This window comes from Balaenoptera musculus, chromosome 3 (assembly GCF_009873245.2).
Source record: "Balaenoptera musculus isolate JJ_BM4_2016_0621 chromosome 3, mBalMus1.pri.v3, whole genome shotgun sequence".
NCBI lineage: Eukaryota > Metazoa > Chordata > Mammalia > Artiodactyla > Balaenopteridae > Balaenoptera > Balaenoptera musculus.
In genome coordinates, this window is record NC_045787.1 from 34,229,326 (window position 1) to 34,255,274 (window position 25,949).

General features: G+C 42.6%; 1 protein-coding gene across 4 annotated transcripts in view; it reads left to right on the forward strand.

The window, feature by feature from the left end:
* Positions 1-25,949, forward strand: part of GHR (growth hormone receptor) — a 277,695-nt gene that overhangs the window by 98,675 nt on the left and 153,071 nt on the right. Inside the window, exons 1-2 of one of the 4 annotated variants that reach the window (XM_036849230.1) lie at positions 3,259-3,270; positions 18,010-18,090. In XM_036849230.1, the coding sequence (XP_036705125.1) occupies positions 18,021-18,090 (70 nt within the window). In that variant the 5' untranslated portion in view covers positions 3,259-3,270; positions 18,010-18,020. Of the gene's footprint in view, positions 1-3,258; positions 3,271-3,391; positions 3,592-17,999; positions 18,091-25,949 lie in introns of those variants that run through there. The other 3 variants (XM_036849229.1, XM_036849228.1, XM_036849227.1) reach the window with 3 other exon arrangements.

Below are 25,949 nucleotides of genomic sequence, written 5' to 3' on the forward strand. Positions count from 1 at the left end.
AATATTAATTAATGCATCCATTACATTTTATGTTCAGTTTTTTATTTTGGTTTTGCTTTGGGGTTGGGTGGGGATTATGCTTTTTCAGTCAGCAATGGAGAGGATGTTTCCATGTAACTCCATCTAATGGGGACTTACTATAATGATACCAGATCTCTGTTGCTGTGCCGTCATCCTCCTGTGTCTCTCTCTCAATACATCATGGATCCTTCATGGATTCTTCATGATGTCCCCAAGCTCCCCCTCCTCTTACTTGTAACCTTTCCAAGCAGATAGAATCTGCCTGGGTCGGTCACCCAACATTTAATTTCAAGCACTTATTATTGGTCTGCCATTGGTATTGGGACTTCATTCTCAATCTAATCAGTTAATACTAGCTGACCCAGGTTGATTTCATTTGAATCAACAAAGAATTGCTAAAAGCTGCATTTCCTAGAACAAGTGGGAATCTAATCGGCAGATATTTGAGATGCTAATGTTAAATGCAAAAAGAAAAATAAAAAACAACTTTTTTGCATTGGGGCCTGTTTTCAACTTTTTTTTAAGAAAGTCTCTTAGAAGGAGAGTGACAGAAAAGGAATCTAAAATTTGTTTTACATTATGTTAATACTTATCAAATTTCTACAAAACAAGTATTGTAGATTGATAATCAGAAAAAATCATCAAAATTGGCTCTGGGGCAAATGATCATTTTGCAAACCAGCATCATGTACTAGTCTCTATTTAGCTCATGCTCTAGGTATAAATATCTAAATATGAAGTCTCTATGAATAAAATTCTGTTTGAAGCAGAAAGCCCCCTGTTTGTCCTACTAACACCATTTCAGAATACATTGCTCAGTATACAGCTTGGTTTGGGAGGGCTGGGTACAAAAACCTAGAAAGATCCTTTCCCTAAGGCCCTACACTTCCCTACTCTTTGTGTAACCATTATTTATTGCCTGTTTTTATTTATTCAATAAATCCCCTAATAACTTTGAGGTTTGGAAATTTGGTTTGGGATAGGATTGGACAGAGTATCACCTGTTTTCTTGACTAGACCAAAATATCATTTGTCTGTTGAGGATGGTCATTTCTGTGGGCCCTAATAATTCCCTAAATAAAACTACTCACAAATTCTAAAGTTCTAAATACTTTTGGTTCTAGCACACTAGGATTCATAACTCTCTTAGAAAAGGAAGGAGTATCTCTTAAGGCCCATAAAAAAAAATCCAGATCAAAATGTCATGTGCTCGGGTAAATTTTCTTTCTGTTTAGGTATTGAGGATAAAATTTCAGCTTATGTTTTTACATGTCTTGTGCAATTACTCTTTCCCACTTCTTTTCAGTTGAGCCTGAAAAATTCGGTGAAACAAAATTTTTCTTTCAAGAATAAGCTAGAAAGATCTGGGCTGCCTGGTCAAAAAACCACTGACTAGTTGGTCCTTTACCAGTGTTTAAACAAGCTCATTATCTGAGATCCAACTTCATAGTGAGTTCCAGAAAGGTTCCACAGATTTAGATGCCCTCATGCATGTGTTTGGTGATCCAGACCGTCAAGCCAGTGGGAGTGGAGAAGGGGAGGCGAAAGGGATACACATTTTCCTGAAAGATGCTTATGCCGCTTCTCGCGTCCTGGTGGCTGCAAGGTGGGCTGTGAAGTGTCATCTTTCACTGGATTCTATTACTACCTGAAAGTGGGGAGAGTGAATACTGGGGGACAACTAGTAACTATTAGTTCATATTATGGGTTGTGGTATTGATCCTATGAACAAGGCAAGTCATTTGAATGTTTTATTCAGAGGGATGCCATGATCATATTTGTTTCAAAATGTAATTTTTGTGTGAAAACTGGATTGGAGGAAGCCCAAGTGACTGTTAAAAGGCCATTCCTAAGGTCTAAGTGAGAGATCATGGCTAGGACTTGGCGGTAGCAGTAGAGAAGATAAAGGGAGTGGAATGAAGTCAAAAGATACCGAAGAGGTAAGGCTAACGGATGAAATGGGGGCAGAAGAGGTAGAGGAGCAATCCAGGTAACTCCTAGATTTCTGGTTTGTGTTGCAGACTCTAGAGGAAAACAAGGTTTGGCGATGAGGTATCTGTGGACCCCTGAGTTTAGCTTTGGAAACGTCTGTCAGAGAGGCAGTATCTACACATCCAAAGTAAACCACCAACTCACAGTCAGTGAGAGTCTCAAATCTAGTCATTGTTAACTCCTCTATTCAAACGAACGTTCCCCTGTGAGGGTTCTTTATGTTAAAGGGCTTTGAATGTATCGCATGTCACAGAATGGTTCATTGCACACAAACATAGGAAAGCCAGCCAGGCAGAGGGAGTCCTAAAAGGCCTTGCTAATTCCTACTGTGGTCATCAATCTGAACAGTCTTGTTTTGTGGGAAGCATGGACAGGACTGTTGGTCACACAGGAATAATAGTCACGTAGCCTTGTGTGTGTACCACAGCTCAGCCCACACTCAGTGATGGGAATCATTGCGATTGTTCTAACCCGTGAGAAGCTACAAGAAATCTGGTGAAGCTGCAGAGCTAGAGAGCAGTGTTTCTGTTTCTTGGGTTGCTCATGTATGCAATTTACTAGATGGTTAGTGTTTTGAGCTTTTTATTTGGTTTGGGGTATTTTTTTCTTAGACCTACTTCTCTCTACTACAAGGTAACTAGAAAGAAACAAACCCCACATAATCTAAGTGCTGTGTCCTCCTGCCCGATCTACCAAAATATCCTACAATGAATGTGTAGATGGTGCTAACAGTTTTCTAGTCAACTACTTTGTGCCACTGATACTATGATTAAACATTTAAAGTTAAGTATGTTAGGATTTCCAATGGGCACTAATGTTTTAAAATTCAATCACTTATCCTTCATTTAACAAATATTCAACATTCTACACTCTGGGCACTTGGGATACTTCAGTAAGAGACCAGTAAACACGATGATGGGCACCTCTGCCCTCCTGGAGCTTCCCTTCTTGAACTCCTTAGTCGAGGGATTAGATTCAGATAAGCCTGTCACTTTTTTCAGCCCTTCCAGTTCATAGCCTTTGTCAGTTTCTAACGCGTGGCCTTCTCAGCTGGCCTGACTCCATCGTGATGGGTCTCATGAGACTCCAGCCCAGGCCTGGCCTTCACTTCAGTTGGCAGAGCCCAGAAAAGCACTGGGCAAAGGTCAGGGGATTCGTTATGTGAGGCAATGGGCTGTGTGCTTTAATCTGCTCTTCTGGTACCAGGGTGTGTGTGTGTGTGTGTGTGTGTGCGCGTGTGTGTGCGTGTGTGTGTGTGTGTGAGAGAGAGAGAGAGAGATTGGGAGGGAGGGAGGAAGAGGGAGAAAATGTAATTGATTTGGGGAGGATTTTGCGAAGGTTTATATGGGAAAGCAGCAAGACCAAGAATCTAACGTGCCAAGCGGTAACCAAGAAGCATTTACCGTATTCCTCCTTCACCCCCCACCCTCTCCGCCAGTTTTAACCAAATTAGTATAGTGTGGTCTGCTTGCATACATGACTGAATGAAAAAGGAAATTTAAAAGTTCTTGCCATAAAGCCTGGAGGAAACCATACGAAAATCCAGCCTCTATTTCAGGAATATCTGCCGGACTGGTGGTTAGTATTTCCCTTCTTGTTCAGTTTGATTAAAAGGCTGAGAGTCAGGTCTCTCTCTCTTTTTTTTTTTTTTTTTTTTTAACCTTGCTTGTGCGCTTTTTAGATGTAAAGCTCCAACTTGACTTAGCTGGTTGCTTTCCTTCTCCTCCCACCTCATTCTTCCCTCTTCTGACTTCATTTCTCCCTGCTCCCTCCTTGCTCTCCTCCTCCACTCTTCTCCCTCTACTCTGAGCGAAACTTCTTTCTCTTGTCCTGCAGCTTATAAAATACTCTGATTAGGCAAAGCCTCAGACTGCCTTCCTCCCTGTCTGATCCCCATTAAGATATAATTTGGGTCTTTGAAGTCCATTTTCTGCGCATATAAGAATCTGGTACATTTTGAGAAAGTCGACAGAGATGATAATTTGCACTCAGGAGACATTTCAGGGTTTTAATTCTGGCCTATGTTTTACATTTCAACAGTCAGTTTATAGTTTAGAAGAGTATCGTAAAGAAGAAGTGACACCACAATTGCGTGTTTGTTTTGCATTTTATTCCAGGTTTTCTAAAGTCTTGGGGATTGTCAGCACATTGAAGAAAAGGAAAATAAGACTATGTCTTTTTGTATTTTTAGCCGTATATCTTGGCTGGTTTACTCCGATGTTTCTGGTTCCTTCCTGCATACCCGATGAAAGCTATCCCATGGTGCCTGATGTGATGGGAAACATCACTTATTCTATGTCGTTAAAAAGCATTCAGCTGAACTTTCAACAGAAGGACGTGTTCTACCCCCTTAAAACATCGATTTTAAGGTCAAGGGATCTCTGTTCGTTTCTGCAACAATTCATTTCAAGCTGAGCGTGTTAGGTACTGCGAGGTAGTAGGGGATACAGAGATGACCCTCAGGGGAGAGATAAGAAAGTAGTGGGCATCTCACGATGCTATGATAGAGGTTTGGCAAGGAGAGAGGAGGGGCACCTGACTTCCCCCGGTAGGGAGTGGAGGTCATTGCTCGAAATACATTTAAGTTGAAGTGACCTTAAGCTGAGTCTTCGGGAATGAGTGGCAGAGATGGATGAAGTGGGAAGAGGACAGGAGGCAGAGGGGCTGAAGGTGTGAACAGCCTGGAACCTTCCGAGAAGATTCCTCCATGGACAGAGGAAAGGGGGAGGTTTGGGGAGATGGTGGAAGATGGGCATGGAAAGGTGAAGGAGGCCAGATCAGACCACACAGGGCTGGAGGCACCTTGTTAAGGGTTTGTCACTTATACTGGACAGTTTGAAACAGAAGCTGCCGAGCTGCAGTTGAAGGAGATCACTGTGGTGTCAGTGTGGAGAATAGATTTTTGCAAGGTTCTAACCAGGATTATTCTCGGAAATTTAGGCTGAGCTTGGTCCAGACTTGAGGGCTGGTTGTGAGTAAATTCCGTTTCTGGGTTATTCCAGGGCTTCTTGTCCTACTTCAAAGAAGGTGGCCAGGGGAGCTCAGCTCCTGTGGAGCTGGGGAAGGCCAGGAGAGCCCGGCTCACCTCATGTCCGCACTTGTTAGGATTTGTTTGTACTGAATGTCTAACGATAAATGACATTAGATGTGACAGCACGTGTGAGCCTGAGGGTAAGTTGGCTTTTTGCTCCTTGACAATAGAGTGACAGGTTGAAGACGATGGGGAGTACTGAGAAACCCACTGGACTGGGGACGGGAGGCCTGGGTGCAGCTCCCAGCTCGGCTGTAACCAGCAGTGGGATCTTGTACATGTCACTTCATCCCTCTAGGCTTTGCTCACCTCATCTGTAAAGTGAGACCTTTATGGTAACATGGTCATTAGGGCCCCATCCAGCTGCCGGGCTCTCTGATTGTGATTCTGTCTCCCCAGTGGTCCCCCCCGACCCCCAACCTCAGGCTTCCAGACATTCTGATTAATAGAGAAACTAGGAAAGCCATTTATTTAAACTAAGTTTCAGTTTAAAGAATATAATCTAGCGAGCATGGGAAATAATTTTGGAAGGAAAAATATTGTGATTCGTGTTTGTCCTATGCAGATGGTAAAAGGGAAGCAGAAAGCCACCTGCACACAACTTCCTTCTTTTTCTCTTGACTTTTTCTGCTTGTCCCTCCTGCAAAAGTAGAGAGGAGATTGGCTGGGGATTCTGAGGGGACTGAGGGTAAGACACGGACGGGGAAGGCTGACCTATGGGAACCTGAGTTCTCCCGCCTTCCAGAGGAGCAGTGCAGCCTTTATTTGGCACGAGCAGCCGTTCAGGTAGATCCTCGGCAGAATTTTGAGTAACTGTGACCTTCTTTGCTTTTGTGCAAATCTCTTGCACCTGTATCCAGCGCTCTCAGGTTATATAGGCCCATCCCCTAACCTCTAAATTACCCTCTGCTCTCTTTTTTACCCAAACTAACTTCTCCCAAAGCTGAGTGATGATGTGGATATTCTTGAGGTGGGGAAAGAACTTCTAATGCCTCTGAGCTACCTTACACCCACCAACATTCCCTCCCACCCCCCGCCAAACACACACACACACACACACACACACACAGTGCACATATCTCTTCACTCATCAAATCCTGCAAGGCATTTTGGTGGGAGTGGGCGCAGAGTGATAAACAGATGAAGAAGGTCTGTGTCTTGCCCTGAGGAAACCTACAGCAGCACAGGCACTGAGGACTCATTTATTCCACATACAGGGGTTCGTCACCTTGTGACTTCCATGTCAGGGCACATTTTATAGTAGAGGAATGAACAGGTCAGTCTCAGGGGAGTATAGAAGGCTTCATGGAGGTACTGATATTGGAGCATGCTTTTGAAGAGCAGATAAATTGGGGATTTGTCCGGCAGCAGCCTTGAAGGTAAAGGAATAGAGGCCATGAAGGAGGCTGTTTTAAGTCTAGAGAAGTGTGGTGAGCATTGGGGGAGGAGGAGATACAGTCCAGAGAGAATTCTGAGGTTGAATCACCCCCTCATGGTGACAAGTGACACATGATGGGGTTGGAGTAACAGGTAGCTGGGGAGCCCTAATCTCATTAAACATGTTAGAAAATGTATGAGATGAAGCTGTTTGTTCATGAGGTGGGGACTGGGGGCAGGTAGGAGATGTGAGTTCATTCAGTTTAGACAGGAATGATTTTAGACGCTTGTGGGCGTCCAGGTGACTATCTCCCTGTGTCTGAGGCACCTGCCCTCTGGTTCTTTAACATTTACATGATGCTCTGAGTAAACTGCCACCTTGGGGATTCCCTGTAGCTTTTCTTCCCCATTTGGAAGTAAAGTTTTGACTGGTAACATGATCACAAGTGATTGAAAGTGGAAAAATTCATTTGAATCACTTTTCAGTTTGATGGGAAGATGAATGTTTTATTACTGTTCTCCAAGATGTGAAATAACTGATTTCTCTCAAACAGAATGCAATGAAAACCATTTTAGTGTCTGTTCCTTTGACTTCTGGATAGGTGGACAATCTTCTTGAATCAATAGCAGTTCAGGGTTTGGCTCAGCCTGCTTTTTCCAACCCTCTTCCACCAGCCAACTGATTTAGGAGAAACATGGCCAGGTCATTGAGTTACAGGTTCCAGAGTTATGCTGTGGTGGTCCCTTAGGGTGGTAAACATAAGGCTCCTGGGAATTGAACATTTAATTCAGGAGGACTGAAAACAAGCTCTCCTGAGCCAAGATGTTAGATTTACAGGGAAATGTAAAGATAGCCTGCCTGTCCTTCTCCCTTCCACACGACCTTTTCCTCCATAAATACATGCTCCTTGTCCTTATCTTCTCCTGACCCTAGTCTTTCGTAGATTTTGACCTTGATTTTGATTGACCTTCACATTGACACATTGTCTGTTTTTAATTTCCTGTCTGACCTGAGGTTAAGATGAGAAGCAAGGCCAGCAAACTGATTTAGACAGGATCTCTCAGGCTTTCTCACTTTCCCTGGGGTCAACTTGTGTCCAGATTTATGTGTTCGAAAATAAATTGCATCAACTGACCCAGAGGTGATTAGACTCTAGGGGCTCAATTTACACTCGCCAACCTCGTGAGATGGGCCAATATACCAGAATGCCAATACATTTGTTTATTCTCCATTTCAGCTGTGAAGCAGTTTCATTTCAGCTGGTTATTGTATTAGTTTTCCAGAAAGAGAGAGAGCCCAGAAAACAAGAAAAGAATCAGAAGGTCACGTGGCAATTGTAGAGTCGCAATGGAGGGAACTGTGTGACCCTCAAGGGAGAGCGTCAGCAGGCTCTGAAAGATTATTGTACCTGTCTTTGTATTGGGACATTCTCGTTGGTCCCAAGTAATTGGATGAGACAAAGCCATAAATTATTTTTTTCAGCATTCTTCATCAAACATTAATTGATTAGACTAGATTATCTCTAAAGTCCCTTCTGCCTCCAAATTTCTGTGCTCTGCTAAAAATCCCCTCTCCTTATGGCTATGTTTCAGTCATGGCTGGATAGTTGTCTTCCTGATTGATGTTTAAGAAGTCAACCTCAGGCTCTATAACAGGCTTTTAAAGACTGTATTCATTTTCTATTGCTTCTAAAACAAATTACCTTAAATTTAGAGGCTTATAAAAACCCATTTATTAGCTCACAGTTCTGTAAGTGAGAAGTCTGGACACAGGCTGGTGTAACTGGATTCTCTGCTCAGATTTCACAAGGCTGAAATCAAACTGTCATTAGGGCTGCATTACCCTCAGGAGGTCCTGGGAATGAATTTGCTTCCAAGTTCATTCAGGTTGTTGACCAAATTCAATTCCTTGTTGTTGTAGGACTGTCATCCCCATTTCCTTGCTAATTGTCAGCTGGGAGCCCATTTTTGCCCCTGGAGTCTGCCTGCACTGCATCTCATGCTTCCTATATGGCCCCTCCAGCAACAGCAGGATAAGTCCCTCTCAAGTTTCTAACATCTCTGACTTCCCCTTCTGCACATCTCACTGACTAACTTCCTCTCCTGCTTTTACAGACTAATGTGATTACGTTTAATCACACAGACAATCCAGAATAATCTCCCTATTTTAAAGTCAGTTGATTAGTAACCTTAATTACATCTGTGAAGTCCCGCCAGAGCAATACCTAGGTTAATGTTTGAATAACCAGAGAAGATAATCTGGGGGTGGGGGGGGGGGAACCTCTTTAGCATTCTGCCTATCCAGTCTCATCAGCAACATTTTGAAATGATGTCTTGTCTTTATTGGAGTGATCATATCTGTGGATGACTGGTTTCATCTATTTACACATATTCTTTTCATTTGCAATTGCATAGGATAATATTTTCTGATCCTACCTTCCTATTTCAGCATTTCAACCCCTTGGCTTAGAAGGTTCTGTGTTACAAAAAATACATTTATTGGTTGGCTAAATGGGGGAGAATGATGTTTTTCTCTCCCCCTCACCCAGCTGAGGCTGCTTGGGGCAGATGGGCTCTATTTTCACAGATTTCAAAATCATAGCAAATTTGATTTGCATTAGGTCAGTGATTCTCAGTTTACCTGTGGTAAAGCCAGGGCATTTGTTTGTAAGGTCTAATACACAACCAAGGCTGAGAACTACTGATACGCTCCCAACATACTATTTTGGAAATAAAGAGGCTGAGGGTGAGAAATGATTCACTTCAAGTCCCATACCTAGTGACAGATCTGGTGCTAGGTTTATGGTTTAATTATTTGTAGAGTTCAGTGCTCAGTAATTATATGCAAAATGAGCGTTAAGGTCTGGAACTCCCTGCTTCTCGCTTCAGTAGCAAAATTCTTTCTAGGACTTTAAGAAACTATTAGACCTTGCAAAATAAGTTGAAAGGTCTCTTCTCAGCGGTTTGGTCTGCTCATGAGCAATAATAAACACAGATACATTCTGCACTAGCCAGGAGCTACATGCATGGACCTCCCCAATCTCAGTGTCTCAGAGCTGCACCATCCAATGGGGTAGCTACTCACTGCCCATGGCTCTTGAGCACTTTAAATGTGGCTGGTGCCAGTTGTGATGTGCTGTGAGTGTGAAATACACACCAGATTCAAAGACTCATTATGAAAAAAAAGTGTATGAAATACTTCAATACTTTTCATATTTACTGCATGATGAAGTGATAATATTTTGTATATATTGGGTTAAATAGGGTATATAATTAAAATTTATTTCTTAATATGGTTACTAGGAAATTTAAAATTACACATACGACTGGTATCTGTGGCTGGCATTATATTTCGGTGAGACATTTCTCTTCCTGAGAACATGTTCTATTAAAGCAGTTAACAGTGAATGGTCCATGCCAAGCTATTACACCTTCTGTGATCTTGAAGAGTGAAGTGGTGTATCGTAAACTTCCTGGCGATGAGACGTGACATTGATCTGCCCCGTGTTTGCCATCTATCTGGCAGCCAGTCAGTCTGGCCAAATAGACTTCTTTCTATTTATAATATAGGCTCAAAGGAGGCAGGGGGATGCCCCCATGTCATGGAAAGGGCACACTTCATACCTCTTAAGTAATGTACCCGAAAGTAGACCATGTGCTCTTGGAGGCTCTAAGACAGAGAGATGAATGTCCCTTAAACAATTCTGCTCCTAAAGAAACTGCAATGGCAGCAGTTATGAATTATCACCGTCCTTGACAGGCCCAAAGTACTGGAAGTACTGTGGTGCCTACCCTTGTCCATAATGCAAATCCAGATTTTCCTCTCTCTCTTTTTCTTGTTCTCTGTAGTTTGGCCTGCCTCACTGGTACTCTACTTGTGTGTTTAGTCGACCTGGTTTAGCATTTTCAAAGAAGCATGGGAAGGCAGAGGCAAAGACAGGCAGGCCTTGGAGATGGTTCCAATCCCGACCCAGAAGTATTCCGTCTCAGCTTGCGGGATCCCCTTAACTTCTCAAAGCTCCTCTAAACTTTCATTTCCTCAATTGTAAAATGAGGGTCTCTTGCAAGGAACGAATGAAGTAATAAGGCACTCAGCACACTTATTCCTTGGCAGATTTTGGAGGGGACATCTACTCTGTGCGGCCCAGGGCTAGCTGCTCGGGATAAAAGAGTGAGTGACACACAGCTACTGCCCCCAGTTTGCTCACAGCTAGAGGAGGAGAAAGACGGGGAGCCCAGCAGCAGCAGGACGGGAGAAGTCCTCTGTCCCTGGCGGCTGTTCATTACGTTGCACTGCGCGGGGTTTGGCATATCACAGAAGTCTGGTATGGTGTGTAGGTGAGGGGACAGACCCACAGTCATGAAGTGACTGCCCGAGTCGCCACATCAGGTGATGCTGGGCTGTGTCCAGGGCACAGGATTGCTGACTCCTTCTCTAGCAATGCTTTTCCCAGGAGAGCACATTGCCTCACTCTTGGTTTCCCAACTTGTTTACCCTAAAAGAACAACTTCACCACTTTGGACTTGATAAAAGGAAAAAAAGAGTTTCTTCCAACTTTTGCTCTATATATAATCTGGGCATGTGAGTGACTCCTTCAGTACTTGGAGTTATTGTAGTAATCATTGTCAGGTTATAATCTCATCAAGATACTGAATGTTTTTGTTACCTGAAAACTTCCTTCTGTGAGATCTTCAATAGCTCATCTATTTCCTGTTAAATCAGGTAAAACAAAGCCTATACTTCCATCTGAGCATCTTGGAAGAAACTCCAACATCTTCAGCTTTGTTTAAGGTACATTCTCCGTGTTCTATGTGATCTATCACAGTAATAAAATATTAGATCATAAAAAAAAAAAGAGCCCCTTGTGGAAAGAGAGATAGCAGAAATCCAGTAAGAGGTTTGCTTTTTCAAATTCTATTTTGGAAAACAATGACTTGGTAGGTGCAATGCTGTAAGATATAAAAAGGAACAGAACATATTGTTCAAATAAGCACCCACCTATGCCATTGATTTTCTCTTCCATGTAGGAGTTACACCTGCATCATGCATCAGTGAATGCACCAGGTAAATCAGGCTGGGTGAGTTTGGTCTAGCTTTGTGGCGAGGTGTTTCAAAGTGCCACTGGGTCCTACTGATTTCAAACAGAATGCCCCATGCACCAAGAAAGGCCCACTCCCAACAGAATGCCCACGCACATACCAAGGTAGGAGAAGCACCAAGCATTTGGTGTTGAAATGGCCCTTATTCTTTCACTCCCTGGAAAGGAAGAGGTGGAGACCCAGGCTCCTGTAACCCAGCTGCCTTCTCTGTGTTCTCACAGGAAGAGTCCTGGCTTCAAACCAAGCCTCTTATTGTTGGAATTCATCTACCCAATTGTCAGCTCTAGAAATCCATGACTCACAAAACAAATGATCTGGACCCAGTAACAGCAGCGTATAATTTTCTTACAGTAGGTGAGATAGTGATTAGGGGAAAAATCAGCCTCTGGATTATTCCCCCACACTTGGGCCTCCGTGTAGAAGGTGTGCAGTTTGCCTGTACACCTAAGCAGAAGTGATCAGCATTCCTGCCTTATCCTGGGAGATGTACACGTTACATTATGATGAGCCTTCCCCTCCCCTGGGCTCTCATGTGATGTAAGTGCTTGATTGAAGAGTGGAGCTCACGTATTGTGGCTGATTGCTTTACCATGTCCCTAGACTTCCTTTCCAGGACATACAATGAGGGCCCCATTCCCAATCCCATGGAAACCTAAAACGGTCTATTTAATCACTAGTATCAGAAAGTGTAATAAATAGCTAGTATTGACATATGCAGAGGGCAGGCCAAGTGCTTTGAATCAACACCTCATTCAATTGCCTCCTGATTTTCTCATGAAAAGAGGAATAATATTATCGTCTCCATATTAGAGATGAGTAACCTGAGGTTTGGTAAAGCCAGGATTTGAACCTGATCCACAACTTGTGCCCTGAACCCCTAAGCTCACCCTCTCTATAGGTGAAGAGCAAGGATAACTAACATCTGAGGTAGAGTCTGATGGTAATTTCTACAGACCTGGGAAAGTATGTATCAATGATTATTAACTAAATGTGACCATCTGACAGTGGAACAGATGGCATCAAATGAAATCAAGTGTCCAGGGTTCACTCAGTAGCACTGTCTCCTACCTCTTGTGTCAATGTCAGCAGATTGTTTAATCTTTGTACCTGTTACCTCACCTGGAGCCTAGAGAATATCATTTACTTCCCCAGCTGGTGGTGTGCTGGGTCCAGCTCATACTGGCTTGTGAATCCACATTCAGTGATGTCAGTGATCCAGTGAATCCGTGTTAAGCGACTTGGTAGCTTAGAATCAGCCTTGGTGGAGGTATTTATACCACAGAGATTGGCAAATGCTACAAATCATGGCCCTTTTAAAATTATTATTCCAGAGAGACAATTGTTAAACATTAGTACACCACTGGCTGTGACTCAAAGAGAGATACAATGTGAATTGTCACATTCTAAAGGTAAACAAAGGCACACTGCGTACCCTAAAAAAACTTCTATAAATATAATCTTACCTAAGTCTTCCGTGAATCTTTTATCCCCATCATTCTGCATTTGGGAAGACCTCTGAAAACATAACCATAATGATTTCATATGTCACTACAAATATACAGTTTTATTTTGTGTATTGTTTTTGTTACAAAAACAAATATGCTCCTGTAACAGTCTAATGTTTCTGAATGCAGATACAAACATATAAGCCATAAAGTGTATATATAAATGTTGTCAAATAGAAATATAAAATATAATGCCATGTATGTAATTTAAAATTCTCTACTAGTCACATTTAAAAAAAAAGAAATGGGGGATATTAGTTTTTAATATTTTATTCAACAATCCGAATTACGATTTTAACGTATAGTCAACATAAACGTTATTGAAATATTTTGCATCCTTTTTTGTACCAAGCCTTCAAAATCCATGTATATTTTATACTTACAGCACATCTCAACTTAGATCCTAACTTTTCATCAGAAATACTTGATCTGTACTTAGATTTTATAAAATGTACAGCTGAAAAAGGTTTACATACCCAATCTGTTCTTAATATACTTAATTAAATGTTTAATTGAAATATTTAATTAAAATTAAGTAAAATTTAGCTTATTTAATTCCTCAGTTGCACTAGCCACACTTCAAGTACTCAATAGCTATAGGTGACTGGTTGTAGCTGAACTGGTCAGCACAGGTGACCATATATGCTCTATTTTTTGTTTTTTTATAAAAATGAAGACGTATTATATATACCATTCCCAAATTTTTTTTTTCCCCTCATACCGTACACATTTAAACTACTTTCCCGTCCTATATTCCCCACTGGATCCCTGCGAGGAGAGAAATCTCAGCGAGAGTAATGTTATCAATAATGTCTGTGAATTTCTTCTCCCTCACTGATGGAAGGAGATAAATTGACCTAAGGCATTTTGTGTCTGACCCATTTTCAAATGGCCACCACCAAAAAGTGGATAATAACATGAACTCCAGATACAAACTGTTCAAATCAATGCCTGAAGCTAATTAGAATGGATCATTTCAAATACCCTTTTGGATGAGCTTCTTCCTTTTTCAGTGCTGAGTTCTTAGAAAAGCTTCACCAGGAAATCAATGAGATTCAGTTTTGCAATATTTCATTAGTAATCAACACTAGCATTAGAAAGTACACATTTATTAGGTTATCTACCTGGAGTCTTGGTTTTGCAATATAAACAACTCTGTTTCTGTTGGGATTTTTAAAATCAGCTCTCGCTTTTTCCATAGCAGAATCACTGGATCAGTAAAACAGACACTTGAGAAAACTTATTTCTGATCAATTCAGCTGCCATTTTGGTATTCTTCGTTACTTGGCCATAACAGAACTACAAGCTCCTAAATCTATTATTTTACTCCTCCCACTTATTAAAATGCTAATAACATCATACTTCTAAGGATGCTTTTGACCATTTTCCTTTTAAGTACTTGATACAGATCAGAGAATCAGAGGGTGTAGGTAGTTTTGGGTAGTGGTTCGTTTTGTCTCTGACAAATTGCTAACCAGATATGATCACATTTTTTCCTATATGGCTTCATATACTTTTTAATGTTACTTTTAATAAAGATGACGTGGGGATTCTTCACAAAATAGTCTTGTCTTCACATTAAATTTGTCTGCTACTCATTGTTTCTGTGTAGATATCTCTGAAATCCAGTAGTGATTTCTCTCTCAATGGTTTTGATTGCTTTTATATTCTCCAGGGTGCCTCGTACAATGCTAGCAGCCACTAGTAGTTCAACAAATGCTTGCTAATTTTAAATTAAAGAGAATGGAACCAATGGCTTTCTTTGCCTGGAGTTGGTTTTAACATGTTGGGAAAAAATAGTGTATTTAATCTCCATCTCTTCTCATGTGCTTATGGACTATTTTATAGCCAAGGAACAAAAGTATATCATTGGCCTCACTGTGATTGGAGGCCTCCTGTGCTGCGCAGTTTACAGAATTAAAACTCACGCCAGCTGGGTCACAGGGCTTTTCAAATGGCTCTCCCTTGAGGAAGGGGGAGCCGGCAAAATGCCTCAGGCGCGTTGAGATCCGAATGGTGTGAGCTCCCTTCTGCAAAAATAGAAGCTCCTCCTTCCCCCACCCCAGTGAACATCGTGCCATGCGGATACAGCCAAAGAATGCATACATATCATTAGAAATTTAGAGAGGGATTTTCCCTAGGAAAATACTGCGAACTTTAAAAACCCAATAGACTAAGGTACAATTTAATAGATTCCTCTGAACAATGCCTGCCTCTAGTTAGATTACTATATCAGGAAAAGGAAATAAAGGGATTTTCTCCTGCTCACACCTGGCACATCACTGATAGATTAAAGTTCCAAACTTTGTGTGTTGGCACTCTGTCCTCTCCCAGGGACATTTTATCTCCTCCGGAACCTAATAAAAGAGGACCCTGTCATCTAGAAGCTGCCATGCAGCGCCCTGCGTCGTTGAAGGGGGAAGCTTACAGTCAGATCGGGCCAGGCCAATGAACGTTCTGTTCATGTGATGGCACTAAAGAGAGTTCACTATGGGGGTGCAAAGAGAGGGGGGAGTGCCAAGGGGGCCACTTTCGGAGTCATCCCCACCGAGCCAGCAACTGTGCACTGGGAGTGTTCGTCTCTCAGGAAACCCTTAGCCCTTACTGAATCCAGCCACATTGCTTTTATCCTCTTCTCTGTTCCCGCCCCTAGTTGGAGCCCTGGAGTTGGGAGTCCCTATACCCTGCTCTCATTGGCAGTGAACTGTTCTCTTCTATGTGGGAGGATGGCCGTTTTAAATACCTCCTTTTCTGCTGTCGGAGTGTGCAGACAGGTTTCTGGTTAATTTTGCTTTGGGGATTCTGATTTGTTTTGTGAGATAGAATGTATTCTGTGGAGATGTGTTTGGCTCATAAAGAAACGGTTGCAATAATCAGTTCCTTATTTGGGAGAAGCCAAGTTCATTTGTAGGCAGCAGCTCTCAGAAGATTGGGGATGGGAGGGCGCCAACTACGATTCATCTGAAGCAAAATTCACTTGTCTCTGGCATCTGCCAAGTCTCTTTGAGAAGTTCGAAGAGGTAACTTCGAAACCAGAGGAAGCATCCTTCTGAGAAATGCAAACCTGTTCATATCCTTATTCAGCTGGGGAGCATACAGTGTTGCCTGGGAATGGGACTCACTGTTACAACCCAACATCAAGAGAGCCTGTGGCAGAGGAGGGAGGCTTCTTTACCCGACACGTGGTGTGTTGAGGGATGGCGAGTAAAACTAGCACTATGTACAGAATCCAGTTCCGCAATGCTTTTCCTCCTTAAAAAAATACTTGTAAAACAGAATTTAAAAGGAAATATCCAGTTACCCAGAGGATAGCATTTTCAACCTATAACTTATTTGTTTTTAGCCTTTTTATGTATTTCTGCTGGAGACTTCAAACTATGATTACAATGGCCTGTTCACCTAGGAGTAAAGGACCTTAGGAGAGATGCTCAGTGAAAGTAGCTGAGGATGGTGCAAGGCCATGAGCCCAGAGCCTTCCAGGTTAAGAATTTAAAACATGGGTGTTATAATAACCACACCTCACATTAGTGTGAACTCTCACAGTTGGCAAAGTGTGTTCGTCTACGCCGTCACACTCAGTCCTATGAATGACCCCATGGGGCAGTGTACGTGGGGCATCCTCATGCATGTGGGCTACACCTGGATATTCAGACGCAGGGGGAGAGTCCATTCATCTAGAGATGTCTTCTTAGAATTTTTTAACAACGTTAAAATCATATAGAATTTAAAAAATGATGCCCTGTCTAGAAATGAAAGTGTAGAGTGTGAGACATTTACTACCTATTCAGAATTACACAGCCATTACCCGGACCACAGCATTCCACTATCCATGAAAACAAACATTTGTGTTCATCGTTTCAGTTTGATGAGGGGTAGCAGAAGGGCTATTTTATTATTGTCAAGAATGTACAGTAATAAAAATAAGTCCAGTAGAGGCACTGGTGGAGCTCCCAGTATGATGATCAGATTTGCCTGAGTGACTTGTAAAGTACTGTAATTTCATGGAAATATTGCAGCTAAGGTTTAAAGTAGTTGGCGTTAGTCGTCAGATGTAGCAACAGCTCTCCAAAGGGCAGTCTGCTGAGTTCATTTTAAGCCAGCCAGAATTGTCTCTTTAGAGATCCAGGAGGTGGACACCTGGTTTATTTATCCCCAAGAAGCTTCATTTCCTCCAGGTAAAGGTGTGTGCAGCTGAGGCTTGCTGATCTGCTCACCCATTCATCAGACCGAAGGCTTCAAGGTGTGGCCACACTTGAGATTCCAAATGGCTAGCCCAGCCGCAAACTGACCCTTCTTAGAGTCTGAGGTGTTCACATTCCTGGGCCTTTCAGAGACCACATTCCTCCTGAAACGCACAAGGACACCAGGTGTCCTAGGGGAGGCCACCTAGGAAGCGCCAGTGTTTTGTTTTCTTTTGCTTCTCACCTCCTTACTGCTGCCTTCTGGTTAAACCTCCTTAGGATGGCTCATTCGCACAGTGTTTTGAGTGTTAATTGAGCTCTTTTGTTCACTGGGACACACACTGGAGAAGTTTTACTACTACTGAAGTGGGTTGTTTTGTTTTCCCTTGTATGGGCTGTCCAGCTCAAGGCCCCTTGCTTGGTGATACTGCTGAAGAGTTTCTATTTCCAGATCAAATTAAAGTGAACCACACTGGCCCTGTTATGGAAGCAATGCGTGGGGGTCATTTGTTGTGTGGTGGTTCTATGGCTGTCGGCCAGGATGTGAAAATCTCTAGCGTCCATGTTATTTCCTGAGGCAGGCACCCACCGGAAGTAGAATTTATTACAACCTGCTGTTTGCCCTCATGAAAAGTATGACAACGTGAGACTCTAGGGCAGTGAAAGACTGACAAAGATTCCTTCTAGAGCTGCTGTGCATGTCAACTCATTCATAATTTAGCCAGTCTTTAAACAATTTTTAATGAAAATAGTCTGCTTTTAGTTGCTTAGCTTTATCTTATTCCTCTTTGTATGATTGCAGGTCCTACAGGTATGGATCTCTGGCAGCTGCTGTTGACCTTGGCAGTGGCAGGCTCAAGTGATGCTTTTTCTGGGAGTCAAGGTGAGTTCTGCTTTTGCATTCCCACCTGCAGTGTTTTGAAACCACACTGAACTTTATTTGTTAAATCTAAGTTCTTTGGATGATGTAATTAAAAGAGGTAAGTTTTAAGTAGAAGTAAACAGAAAACCTGTTGTAGCTTTAAAATCACAAACCAGGAGGACGTTTCTGGGGATGTTTTTAGGAGGAAAACAGTAGTCAGCTTTGGCACCTGATGTTTCCACGTCAAAAATAAATGCTGCAAATCATGCTGAGGGCATTTCTGGTGAAGGCAAGGCAGGTCTCTTGGTCCTCAGGCTCTGGGAGAGAGATTGAAATTGCACTGAAGGATAATTAACGTACTGATCGCTCAGCTCATCTGTGACGAAGGATATCACAGCCTATTTCCAGAGCTCAGAATTAAGTCCTCTTAATCATATTCTCTGAGAGTGGAAATTGCAGATTGCAAATAAATTTTACCTCTTACTCTCTGGGTGATTACCATTTGGCTAAACCTGAAGGAGGAAACACCCGAAATAGTTGGATAATATACTCAAAGTCACGAGTTTCCTTGGCCATCTCTGTAATTCTCCCTCCCTCTTTATACCCTCTTCCTATTGGAAGAGTTGCCATGTATTCAAACTTAGGTCTCACACGGCAATAACTGGAACAGGAGAGAAATGAAAGGGAATGAAAAGTAGTTTTCTGCCCAGAAAGAAAACTGTGCTCGTAACGAGGGTGGGAGACTTTTTAAAATATCATCTTGAGTACTTGATTTTTTTTCTTGCTTGAGCTTCAACAAAGGAAAGAAATCATCATTTCTCCTATTCTGTGATACCACAGTCACTTGTTGCTTTAAGAGCGGCCAACTCCCCTACTTGCCAGGCAACTCATCTTGGAAAACACAGTTTAGCAGCAGAAGTAGTGCCTTAAAATGTCCTCCCTGACCTTCGAGCCAAAAATAAATCCCTAGTAGTGAGCTGCTGAGGGCAACCAGAGTAACTAAGAAAACAAGAAGTGTAAAATATGTTATTTTATCTCCTAAAACAATTTAAAAATATTTATAGAAAAGAAGTCATAATTGTTTGAAATATTTTGGGGTCTCTCTGGTGTTATAATGTCAACATTTTGCAAGTCAAACATGGAGGGAATTGCAGGCTCCGTGTCAGCAGCTTTTCCCATGGCTGGTTTTAGACCCTGGTTCTGAGCCAAAGAATTACAGCTGAGATCCTCTGCTATTCCAAAGTCATGGTGGTTAGGTCTCTACTTTCTTCATTAAGGTGACTTTCACTCCACTGGGCAAGGCTCGAAGAATTTAAAAGACTTGTGAAATGAAAAGTATGGCAAAGGAAATCTTTAAAGAAAATTTAAAATGTATCCCCAGCTAAAAGACTAGAGCTCAAGTTACATTTTTGACCTAAAGAGTCTGCAGAGGGCACCTATTTCAACTGCTTTGACATTTTAGCAAGGCTTTCACTTCATAGAGGAAACAAAACCATTAGCTGGTTTTATGTTTGCTTTTTTTTTTTTTTTTTTTTTTTTTTTTGCTTTTTGATAGTTTTATGTTTGCTTTGTTTATTTGGGGGGAGCAGAGCATAAGAAAAGGCAATGGTTTATAGTAAATACAAATCACATAGTTTAACATTACTTACACATACTAAGTAATTTAGCAAAGGAAAAAAATTCCTCCTTTTCTTTTTCTTAGTAGGCTAACCAAAATTCCTTTGGAATATGTGGCTACTCCAAAATTCTTACCTTAAAATGGCCTGGGGTTTGTTAAGGACGCGGTATGATGTTTATATAAGAAGGTGCAGATGACCATGTTTGAACATGAGCGTGTATGCGTGTGTGTGTGTGTATGTGTGTGTGTGTGTGTTTGCTGGCGCTGGCCATTTATCCGATGAGTTCAGCCAGAGTGATCTCCTGATACGACATGGATTGAATCTCAGATGACATTCATGGGCCATGTGTTTCTTTTTCTGCCAGGTCTGGATTGTACCCAAATCACTTTATTTTTATTTTCTCTCCCATTGTATGAGGCAGACTAAAACTGTAAGAGAGGACTTTAAAAAAAAAAAGATGCTACTGTAGTTTCACCAGCCATTCATTGAATTAAGTTTGGTCAGTGGAAGAGGTGGCACTGCTGAGGAAAGGAACTGGGAAGCATCACGGGGAGAAAAGCTGCCCAGGAGCTGGGAGGAGATGACAGATCTGCATGCCTGAGGAACGTTGTCACTTGAAGCCTTGAGCAGGGCTCTTCTTGCTTAGGCAGATGAGCAATTTAAACTATGCTGGCCCTAAGAGGATTTTTTTATTAAGTCTAATTGCCCTCTTGGAAATTTAATGAGAACTAAGCATCGAACAGTGCCACCACTGTATTAGCTAATGTGATGTAATTGATGCTCTCTGTTTGTCTTTCATCCTTAATATTAATTAGTCTTTACATCTGATCCTCAAGGCAGGTTACATACTCTCAGGGAGAATTTCTTTCTTTTTCTTTTTTTTCTGGATGTACCACAGTTTATTTAATTTTTTAAATTAAAATATAGTTGATTTACAATATTATATTAGTTTCAGGTGTACAGCCTAGTGACTCGGTACTTTTATAGATTATATTCCATTCCAAGTTATTACAAAATGATGGCTGTAATTCCTCATGTTGTACAATATATCCATTTGGCTTATCTATTTTATATATAGTAGTTGGTACCTCTTAATCCCATACCCCTATCTTGCCCCTCTCCCCTCCCCTCTCCCCGCTGGTAACTACTAGTTTGTTCTCTGTATCTGTGAGTCTGTTTTTCTTTTGCTATATACATTTGTTTGTTTTATTTTTTAGATTTCACAAATCAGTGATATCATACAGTATTTGTCTTTCTCTGTCTGACTTTTTTCACTAAGCATAATACCCTCCAGGTCCATCCACGTTGCTGCAAATGGCAGAATTTCGTTCTCTTTTTATGGCTGAGTAATATTCCATTGTATATATATACCATATCCTTTTTATCAGTTTGTCTGTTGATGGACACTTGGGTTGCTTCCATGTCTTGGCTATTGTAAATAGTGCTACTATGAACATCGGGGTGCATGTGTCTTTTCAAATTAGTGTTTTCATTTTTTCTGGATATATACCCAGGAGTGGAGTTGATGGATCATACGGTAGTTCTATTTTTAGTTTTTTGAAGAACTGCCATACTGTTTTCCGTAGTGGCTGCCCCAATTTACATTCCCACCAACAGTGTAGAAGTGTTCTCAGGAAGAACTTCTTACTCCAAAATCAGGAATGAGCAACAACGTTTCATTTTCAGAGGGCTTCACAGGGTTGAACTGTCAACTAGTTGCATCAAAACTGCTGCTCCTGGGCTTCCCTGGTGGCGCAGTGGTTGGGAATCTGCCTGCCAATGCAGGGGACACGGGTTTGAGCCCTGGTCCGGGAAAATCCCACATGCCGCGGAGCAACTAAGCCTGTGCGCCACAGCTACTGAGCCTGCACTCTAGAGCCCACGAGTCACAACTACTGAGCCCGTGCACCTAGAGCCCGTGCTCCACAACAAGAGAAGACACCACCATGAGAAGCCCGTGCACCGCAACGAAGAGTAGCCCCCGCTCACTGCAACTAGAGAAAGCCTGTGCGCAGCAACGAAGACGCAATGCAGCCAAGAGTAAATAAAAATAAAAATAAAAATAAATTAATTAAAAAGGAAACTGCTGCTTCTGCAAAGATGATTTTAATGAGAAACGTGCGTAAAGACTTAATGAATACAAATATTCTTCTGAGGAGCGCCTGTTACACGTCGTTACACCTCTCCTATTTCTGTGGGTCCACAAGTGAGCCTCCTCTTTGACCTCAGCAGTGTAAGGTGGGAGCAGGCTAGCCCCGACCTGAAGAAGTTCAGTCTAGTTAGGATATGAGGAACTTCTAGAAATTAATGAGAGACTGTATAGTTTTAAGGTCTAGATTGTGTGATGAATACAGATGGCCAAGATGCTCTAAAAAAGGCTAAATTAAGGTGGACTGGAATAGTTAATTCAATGTACAGATATTTCTTTAGAGTGTTCCATTTTTAAAGATTGAAATTACGGCTATGAGGAAAACAGTGATCCTTCCCTCAAGGAATTTATCATGACTTAAGAGATCAGGCATATGTATAAAGAATTACTGTATGAGGCAGAATGTATTAACTATGGAAATAGTGGGCTGAACTACGCTCTTTAAGAGGAGTGAAGAGAGGAGAGTCACCTCAGGATGTGGTGAAGCAGAGAGAACTTCACAGAGGAGGTTGGTGTTATTTCAGCAGATATTAGGGTACTGGGTTAAGACTTTGAAAGGCCTAGAAGAGCAGGGGGTGGCTGCAGGAATAGCGTGTGTGATAAGGGAACAACATAAAAGATGTGCACAGGTGCAGATATGAGGTGTACGCGGAGAACAAGTCAGCCAGTCACTGGGTTTACACTATGTACGGGGCACTGTGCTAGGAATGAGTGGTTCTATTTCACACACACAGCATCCAACAGAGGGTTTTTGAGCACTTACTTTGTGGAAGGCGTACGATTCATTTGGCCAGAGTGCTTGGTACATGAGCGCTGTGTTTGTAATTATTCCCTTTGGACGTAAACTTAGGTCAATGAACTCGAGTTAAATTATAGAAGGTCTAGAGATGGGAAAAGCTTCATGGAAAAGGCAAGTCTTGCTCGATCTTGAAGGATGGGTAGTATTTTGGAGAGGAAGCAAGTCATAGTTCTTAAAGTTGTAGGCCAAGTAAGAGGTTCATGATGGTACTCCGTGTGTGTGTGTGTGTGTGTGTGTGTGTGTGTGTGTGTGTGTGTGTAATATTTATATAAAGCATATACAGGGAATTCCCTGGCGGTCCAGTGGTTAGGATTCCACGCTTTCACTGCCAGGGCCCGGGTCTGATCCCTGGTCGGGGAACCAAGATCCCGCAAGCCACATGGCGCAGCCAAAAAAAAAAACTATTTATGTGTAATATATGTGTGTGTATATACATGGCATGGTTTGCAGGCAAAGCACATAATTAGTATCTTATCACTCTAAATATCATTCCATACCAGTCAAGATAAAAAACTTACACTAGGAGTGAGATGCCATGTCCCAAAGGAACCAGGATTCCCCAAATAATGTTCTTTGTACACCTTTGAACATTTTTCATAAACTTATGCAAACACACACAGCACTTGTGTGAAAGAAAAGACACCTCTATCCTCATTGCTAACAGATAGGAAATGATGACACAGTGGCAGGAACATTTTATTTTTTTTAAATAAACCTTACACTTTCATGCCCCTTTGCTGGTGAAGCTCCACAGAGCCCTAAGAGCTTCAGGACATACAGGATATATTTCAGGCAAGTATTAGAGTCATGGCTGCAGTTGGTAAACAGTGAAGGGTGGGCCTGTTAAAAATGTTTGCAAGAAGGAACAATACACACTTTCCTTGAATGCACACTGGAAGTGAGGGAGAACGCCATAGAGCTTAAGATCACTGCTGTCTTTACTTCAAGAGGCAAGAAGAAATCTTAGTCTCTTCTAGTGCCGTGGACATTAGCAGACCTACGTCACCTGGTCTTCCTGGTGTCACAGGTGCTATGACGCCAGAGTTCAGGTCATAGCAGGCCAGGCGACGGAGCTTCTGGTCTCGTCTACCTGGATGATGCCAGTGGAAGATATGCATAGACTTTTGTGTGTGATGAGGACTTTTAGCAAGTTTTTATCGAGCACGTTTATGGATTCAAGGATGCATTTTGAATTTATGTTTCTACCTTTAAGGAGCTCGTGGTCTATAGAAGAGAAGACAGATAAGTAAACCTAATTCAATCATGGCTCCCTAAGGTTATTAAAGAGTTTTAAGCAGGGTAATAATACTGTTAGATTGTCCTTCTGGAAATACAGCCGGTAACCGAGTCAAAGTGAGTTGGAGAGCGATGAATGCGGAGGAAGGTGGTTGTAATAGGTTAGGAGAGACGATGCAAGTGTGCCAGTGGCGGCTGAAACAAAATAGATGGATTGTAGACAGATGTTGCGGAGCACTCGGAGTCCAATTACATGTGGATTTTTGACTTTGGGAACTGGCAGAGCTTTCTTACTCCATCCATTTCAAAGTTTCTGCGTCTTGAGTTCATGTTATCAACATCAGCAGTGACTCACTTTTAATAGAGTGAAACCCTAGCACGCAGTTCAGCCTATTAGCAGTGAAGTGGTACTTGCATGGAACAGCTCTGTGGAGGGGGAAACACTGAGACTGATGACAGCAGAGTATCTAAGCAACCTTTCTTTTGTGCCATTTCCCGGAACCCCTCCTGCCTGTGCCCAGCCCGGGTCCCACGGCTGTCCGCTCCCCTCTGCAGTGTGTCTGTGCTATGGCTTGGTCACTGTGCCCTGAGGGTCCACAGCGGGGACAAAGGCCTGAGCTCCATACCTGTGTAGTCTCTACGCATTCATGACTCAATCCCGAGACCTTGACATACCCCCAGATATTTGATCATCCCTAGAATATGTACTTATCTCATGGAATGCAATAAAATATACGCAGGATGAGTCGAGGGCAGCAGAGTTATGCACTGAGCAGAATCTGGGAGGTCGGCGAGGCTTACACAGTAGCTACGTGACTCACCTCTGTGAAGCAGCTGGCAGTGTGAGTGACGAGGTTTGCGCCTCAGCTAATTAGTATTAAAAGGACGGGGACCACCCAAGAATAGCCTGAACCTTGAACGTTCAGGTCACACATGCCAATGAAGAACCATACTTCCAATCTTCTGCCGTAGATTATAGGACAGTCATCTGCCAACCATTACAGGACAAGAGCCGGTCCTGGTGTGCAAAATGTCTCCACACCCCTTCGGTTCAGTAGCCTAAACTAGGGCTTCCGTTATGGGAGGACAGGAGCGGGGTTGACGGAGCGTGTTTGATGTGTGGTGCCGGCCACCAGCTCTTGCTCATTGACACACCTGGGTTTCTGCCTCTAGTGGAAGCTGACCCAAGTTTAACTGTGCAGAAGTCCACGCTGGCTTGGACCGGCCCGGCCAGCCTCTCTCTGCCTGATAATCATCCCCCATAACTAGGGCCCCAGGGTCCCTCAATCACCCAGCACCTTTTCCCTAGGAAAACCCTCTCAGGAAGAACCTGTGGGAGGTGGTTTTCTTCTCACCCTGCTTTTAAGTCAATGTGTTACTTTGGTTTAGTTTAAACCCTTAACCTTAAACTTGATGATATAGAATTCTAGGCGTTTCAGAGCCACCCGCAAAGGCATCTTCGGGGCCTATCCCCTGCTCCTTGTAACTGCCTGCTAGACATAGTTAAGGATGTCTAACTTGTCATCAGGCAGAGTCGCCAGCAGCCACAGCCCAAGGACCACCATCAGTTTTCACAAGCAGCAGGCACGAGGGTCCCATCTGGGCTCTTCCAGAAACACTCACAGGCTGTCAACAGTGTCATCCCTCAGACTCAGAGCGAAGCTTCCTCCTCATCTGTAGTTAGCAGCATAAGGGTGGTGACGATGTGTGACATAAACACACGTTGAGATCGGATGCAACTGATCGTACAGAGAGGATTCCGTGGCACCCCGTCTGGCCGGCACTGCACAGACCGGGAGGCCCAGGGGCCTGGAGCACTTCTTCAACCTCAGCTGCAAATCAGTCTTCTCTGGTCTGTATTTCCCAAATTCATCCAAAATGAATCCACGATATTTCATCAGATACATCTATCAGGAATCTCTGTTTCTGTTTATGTCACAACTCACCAGCCTTAAGCCTTAACCTTAACTAATTACAGTGTCTGTGTTACAGCTCCACAGCAGGGTTGCAGGTATTAGAGTGTGGAGGCGCATGTCCCAACCATGGAAGGAATGTTTCAGGATGTTGTCTGTTGTTT